Consider the following 7126-nt stretch of genomic DNA (forward strand, 5'->3'; position numbering starts at 1 on the left):
ATATTAGGGGTGGGAAAATCGAATCGAAAAATCGAAAATCTAAATTTTTTTGCTTCACAAATCTTAAAATAGATTTGGTAAAAAAAAAAATCGATTTTTTTCCTAATAGATATACATAATTTTTTTTTTTAAAACATTTTTTGGTCATTTTTATTATTTTTATTGATCTTTTAACTTGTCATCTTGGGCATTATAACAGCAGAATGATGGTCTGACTACTGTGTTGTTTTTCCCAATAGAAATGAAGAAAAATAACAAGCAAAAATAATAAGTTTTATACTTTTTTTTTGCTTTTAATCTACAAAAATGAGCAATATCGAAGAATTGTGAGAATCGCAATTTAAATCGTATCGGCACCCAAAAAGTCTGAATCTAATTGAATCGGGACAAAAGCATATAGTCACAGCCCTAATATATATATATATATATATATATATATATATATATATATATATATATATATATATATAGCAATATAAAAAAATTCTTTTTGAAACAAATCTTGTTCAAAGTGTAGGTTCTAATTTCTAGTTCATCTAATATAAGTCTCTCCACAGAGAACATTACACAGGATAGAACAGTTCTGACTAGATAATATATTCACATAAGCATATTGCTTTTGTTTAATCTCGAGCTCCTGCTGGCAGCTTGGGTAAATATCACATGACGCTTAATATCTTTGTGAAAGGATTTTCAGATTGGTCTCATGGCTATTGTTGCAGATGTCAATATCTCATGTCACTGCGTCAGCTTTATCACTTCTAGAAATTGTTTCTACTTTGTATGAGCCACTTTCTCAACAACAACGTCCCTTTATCAATGATGAATACAAATATATTCAACACTAATTTTGTCATGAAAGTAGTAATTCTAAAAGGCTGTCGGATTAGTTTTTTTGGTCTACTGTCTATCCACTATTGCCCAAGTAAATTTATAAAACTGACTAAAAGTACTCTGAACTGAAAAATATATATTAACAACTGAGGATTAGCAAATATGCAACTTAAAAGAATGAGGTTACATCAGTGAATAGGACTTTGCAACTGGCTCTGACAGTAAATGGATTAACTGATTTCAGCCTGAAAGTGAACACCTACAGCAGTTGAGGCAACACAGTCTTTTAATGATATAGACAACTAATAGACAGCTTGTCCCCATTATGAATTTGTAATACATTCAACTTGAGCTTCCAATTAAAACTTAATAAGAACAGGAAATTATTTATGCGCCGATTGGACATTTGAGGATCAAGTGTGTTTATTTTAGGTTTTACTCTGCTGATCAGCTTCACTACCAGGCTATGCATGTTGAATTTAGTTCGAACAGGCTTATAATTAATGAAAACATAACAACTGAGCTTGGGTCTTATACAAGGAGAGGCATCATTTATCATCGATTGCAGTGTGAAAAATGATTTTAAAAAAAGTGTTTAAACAGTATATTAACAGGCTCTTGTTTTCTTTGCCATGAATGAGAAACACACAGCTATACTTTCCTATATTGCTGCAATTAGACAAATATACTTAAATACACACATTTAAAATGTTATGTCACTCAATAAATGAAAAATAAAGCCTCCCACTGCATTTACTTCTTGACATGTAGTCTCTGATGCCTTTTAGAGTGCACTCATCAAAAATGAAATTCCATCACGAACATTAACCACTTAAGAGCCATCATCTCTGCAGTGCGAGGGAAACCTCAGAGCTGCCACCCTGCAACCAACGGAGTACACCCACACATAAATATCAACACCTGGCCCGCATTCTGTCCCTTCTTCCTCCATTCATGTGAATAAGCTCCTTACCAGCAGACAAATCAATTGGCTCTGCTCTCTGAACACCCACTTATGATAATAAGAGACTCTGCAGACACAGACTGGAAACAGACTTCAAGACTGTGTTTTCCACAGACTGGAAACAAAGTGCTGGTCACCACCTTTAGGCCAGAATATGTATCAGTATCAGTGACAATCTACAGATCATTCAAACATGTCAAAATTGTAATTCTTTAAGAAATATATTAATAAAAACGTTATAGTGTGCCCTTTCACTTATTTTGAAGTATCTCCTAAACTATTAGTAGTCTTTAAATAACAAGTAAGGCTGCAGATACTGCTTACATTGATTGTCAAACTCTGATTTTAAGGTATAAAAAAGAATCAGAACTTTAACCGATAGAATATACCAAAGCCAGGTGTTTGGATCAAAATATTACAGACATGAGTTTTTTTTGTTTTTTTTTTGGATGAGCTGTGTCTAAAGACCCCCAGGACTCACCTTGACCATCTTTTCTGCTGCTCTGGTTCGTTCTCAGTTCCTCTGACTTACAGAAATCAATACTGGCATAAGTGTTGATGCCTGAGCCAGTGCTACTACCCATAGCACTTCCTCCGGTGTTGTAGGCGGGAGAGGTGCGCTCCACTCCAGCTTGAGGGCTCTCCTTTATGGCCAAGTCCAGGTCAATATAGTTAAGGCCTTGTTCACTGGATGAGGTGGAGCTTTGTGGTGGAGGCGTGGCAGATGAAGCAGCTGCCTGGACGCTGTCCCACAGAGAGCAGTTCAAACCCTGCCGGTGGCTCGCTGTCTGGCTGTCCTCCGAGAAAAGGGAGGTAGAAGAAGATGCTTGGCGTGGTAAAGAAGGGGATGAGTTAAATGTCTCTGAGCGGTGACTTAGGTGCGCCTGTTGCTCATCTCGGACCACTCTACCGCTGCGATCAGGTGACTGGTAGGACTTGACAGGGGGAAATCTCAAACTTGTTGCCTGCTCCATAGATAACGGTTGACCAGAGTGTTTGGTGGGCCTTGCTGAAATGCTGGGATCTGAACCTTTTCTGTCCATAAACTGTGTGCCGACATCTGATAGCACTGCTGCCATCTTTGTTTTTGCTCTATACCCTGCATTACTCTCTGCTCCCAGAGGAGAGGATGTGCTATGTTCATGTCGGGCCTTGGGGGCAACAGCTGGTGGGCCCTGTAGGGTGCTGAATGTTGCTCTACCGTGAGCCAGGGGTGTTGAGGATTTCCCTAAATCCATACTGACGTACTCAGTAGAGGCAGAAAGCGGTGCAGAGAAGCTGCGGGGAAGGTTAGCAGGACTATCGTGACAGAGAAGTGGTTGATTCACAGGCCGCAGAGTTCCATGAATTACAGGTTGTCCATGTTGAGAGCTCGCACATTGTCCTCTATCATATTTATTAACTTCCTTAAAGACAATACTCACATACTCACCAACATTTTGAGAGACTGATGGTGGAAGATTCTCCTTAACCCTCGGCAGAGTGTTTGCCTTAGCAATGTCTGAAGACACGCTGAGGGGACGACCCTTTCTTTGCTGCTTTGGGCTCTTACTACTTGATGCACGCTTTTGGTGGTGACGCCCCTCTTTTGTGCTTGTCCCTGCACTCTTGTATTCTGTTCCAGTTCTTAATAAACTTAACCCCCTCCCTGCTGATATTGACTTGTCTTCGAGGCTTTCACTGCTGGCAGAGCTGGAGGAGAAGGAAGAAGAAGACATGGAGAGTTGGCAGCCTCCTGCAGAGCCCACTGCAATTTTGTTTCTCTTGATGTACCCCACTCCCCCTCCTCTTCCAGCACTATCATGCCCACTCATGTCTTTCTTTCCCTCTCCTTTGTTTAAGTCCTCCTCAAAGCGAGAGTAGAGAGTATGCTGATAAGCTCGTGGCAGGGAGAAGTAGGAATTGAACATTTTTGGTTGCAGCTGGTGCTGCTCGGGGTGGGAAGGCGGTGTGCTGCAAGCAGAGCGGCAACTGACAGGTGAGATATTCATGTAGTCACTGGCAGCACGGCTCTCCATGCCGACCCTGCTGTCCCACATTCCGAGTCCATGCAGGTCTGTGGAGCTGCTGCTATTGGGAGACATGACCATATAGCCCTCTGAGCTGGGCTGACGGATGTGCTGAGGGGGAGACACACTGTTGTTGGGCGTCATGGCCATATACTCGTCATCTGGTCCAGGTTTAGCACTGGCATCTGGCATACCTATTGAAAGAGAGAGTGAAACAGGAGGAGACGTCACTCCAGGCAACATGGACATATAGCCACTATCCACGGCTGCTTCTGTGTCCTCTTCTCCTCTGTTTTTGTCAGCCCTACACCTATTCTCTCCTACAACATTAAGGTGCCCACCTCTAACTGCCAGATTCCCCGAGCCACGGTGCAAATCAGCTCTCTCTTTGCTAGTCTTCTGTGACATGATGGCATACTCCTCATCATCCTCATCATCCTCATCTTTTCTGTGGGGGGTGAGCCGTTCATGGGACGCCAAAGGCAGGGAAGCCCTCTTACTTAGCAGCCTGCGTTCTGCTTCAGACTCTCGACTGGATGAGCGCCGCAGAATCCGCCTGCCTTTGGAGCGATGATGTGAGCCAAGCAGACCTTCTCTCTGTCCCATCACTATGTAGCTGGAGGAGCCCTCTCCATGCGCGTGATGTCCAGATAGACTGGGAATGAGCAGAGAGTGTTCACCAGGACTGGATCCATACTCGTCCGAGGATCCATAGTCACTCGGTGAACCTGAAACAGAAACTCTTTGAGAAACCCGGGGATAGGAGCAGATCATCATGCCTCCTACAGCGGCCCCCACCAGGCCACACTCTGATCCATGACCGGAACTGGAGGACAGACTTGGAGCAGGGGAAGGAGCAGGGTTTGGTGTGTAACGTGCAAGGCTGAGGGTAATCTTTGCAGGGGTCGGGGCTCTCGTGGGCTTGGGCCTCAGCGTCGGCGTGGTTGAGCAGGATCCATTTAAACTCGGGCTGGAGCTGGCCCACGTCCCTCTGGCACTTGCTCCTCCCTCTTCCGACCTTGCACCGATGCTAGCCGTTCGCGCCCTTGGGAACCCATGACGTGATGTAGGTGAAGTGCTTGTACTGCTACCGCCTGTTCCGGGGGTCTCTGTGCGTGCCCGCCTGGAGAAGCCCACCTGACTTGGTGGCAGATTTGGATGATGGCGCCGACTTGGAACACTAATGGGATTTGAAGCAGTGCCGCCACCACACGATGTTCCTACAGACTGAGACTTACTGCGCTGACGGAATTCCTCACTTAAGGCCTTCATGGCCTCCAGCAGGGTCTCATGCATGTTTTGAGCCACCACTGAGTCATCCACTTGCATCCAGAACTCTCCAGGGCCAGTAATTGCTGAGCGTCCCACCTCAATGAAGAAGAAATTCTCTGAATGACCACATCTGCGAACATTCATCAGCTGTAACACAACAGCAGCCACATCAGAGTTGAGTTTGACGAAGTTGACTGTCTTATCAGTTAGGCACAGCCGGTAAATGCCCACTAAGTTCCTGGCGTGTCCAAGACCTTTAGGCCAAACCTTAACTTGCCAAACTTCCTTGAAGGTTGGAACAGGAGATGGAGAGCTGCACTCTCCACTGCTACCATAGTCTTCAGGAGTTTTACCTAAGAAAACAACAGAATAATAGAACGAGAATGATTATGATTAAATGCTAACTTCATGCTGGATAAGCAAGACTCTGTTTTTATATAATAGCCATGAAAGAATCTTTACAGCTTCTGTCAGGTTGCAGCCAATTCATTTCTTTTTCATAGTTAAGTCACACAGAATACATTCATTAAAAACCAGCATGCTTAACTGTGTCAGGAGATAATTGTGGATGTTTTATTTGCAGCTTCATACTCATCATTATCACCAAACAGCAGCAAATATTTCCTGCCTCCGTCCTGAATATCATTATGGCTTATACTATAAATGCGCGCTGCACTGCTTTAACCATGCCATTTCGGGGTAAACAATATAACTAATTTAAATTATGAACAGCTTATTACTGTGGCTGTTCCAGAGCTGTATCCTGAACAAAATGGGGGTCTGTACTCTTATGCGCTTCTGTTTAGGATTCCACAACAACACATTAGAGCTGGGCAAGCCCATCAGCCTCAACTAACTGAAATGCAAAGGATAACAGGGAGGAGGGTGGGTGGCGGTGCTTTGCTCCATCATGAGGATAACAACGTAAACACGAGGAGAACCAACAGAAACACAATTTCCAGCGAGAACGCACTGACGATGCCATCTCCTCCCAACCAGTAGCACCGTGTATCACAAATGTAGGTTAGGCGAACGGCAGTCGGAGCCGTGCAGAAAAACAAAAACACAAGCTGCAGCGGAGTGCACGGATAGGCTGCTACTATATGATGCGTCCCTCGGATGGTTGCTATATGCCCACTGCGACATGCAAAAACACACCATCGCGTGAAATGCGCCGCATTTCAGACAGAATAGGCGACAATCTGCTATTATTACGGGTGTGGGAGCCATTTAAATACATCAAATTACATTTTGCCCATACTCAAAAATAATCAGCATGCTCTAACCGTAATAAAAACACGGCTTTTTGAGATTGTGCTGCACAAACACACAGCACATGCCGCCCATAAACGTTATGGTCTACCCCGCCTGCTCAGATGAACCTGCCTCTCCGTTATTATTATTAGGAATAATAATAATAACAATAATAATAATAATAATAATAATAATAATAATAATAATAATAATAATAATAATGGACCTGTCCAAACTGCGTTACTTCGGCACATTTATTCGATTGGAACAAATAAACCACACCTGTAGCAATTATACTGAAAAACAACGAGAATGCGATGTGCATTTAACAAACAGGAATGGCTGAGCAAAATAGTGTAATGAGAACAAACAGCCCAAGGCAGGATAGGCCTGCTGCAGAAACAGACAGGGGGGAAAAATCACATCACACTTCTCATTTCTTACAGTTGCACTGAAGGTCCAGCATCGCTTGGTACCATTCATTTTGGACCTCCTCGCTGTCCGCAGCGATGGCAAAGCTCTCGCTGCGGGTATAAAGGACTATCATGTGCTTGTTTTTGGAATCTGCCCGCTTGTTGATGTTGAAGCACGTCTCGAGGTTCAGGACTTTTTTGGGCACCGGTGATTTGCTGCGGAATTTTTTCTCGTTCTCGTAATATTCAAGTCGAGCAGGACCATGCTCCGAGGCCGCCCTCAGCACGAAGAATCTCCGGTGCATTGATTTATGCTTGCGGAGATAGCCGCTTTTCTGGACATCTTCGTAGTTCTGCGGCTCGGCTGCTTGGTTCTCCAT

General features: G+C 43.9%; 1 protein-coding gene across 1 annotated transcript in view; it reads right to left on the reverse strand.

Moving 5' to 3' along the window:
* LOC306761298 (insulin receptor substrate 1) overlaps nt 1-7126 on the reverse strand; it is a gene marked incomplete at both ends in the record, with an annotated part of 14514 nt that extends 7388 nt beyond the window's left edge. The window contains 2 exons of the mRNA XM_079247423.1: nt 2280-5432; nt 6778-7126. Of these exons, the coding sequence (XP_079103549.1) occupies nt 2280-5432; nt 6778-7126 (3502 nt within the window). The remainder of the gene's footprint in view (nt 1-2279; nt 5433-6777) is intronic.

This window comes from Telmatherina bonti (assembly GCF_933228915.1).
Source record: "Telmatherina bonti genome assembly, chromosome: 10".
In the NCBI taxonomy this organism is placed as follows: Eukaryota; Metazoa; Chordata; class Actinopteri; order Atheriniformes; family Telmatherinidae; genus Telmatherina; species Telmatherina bonti.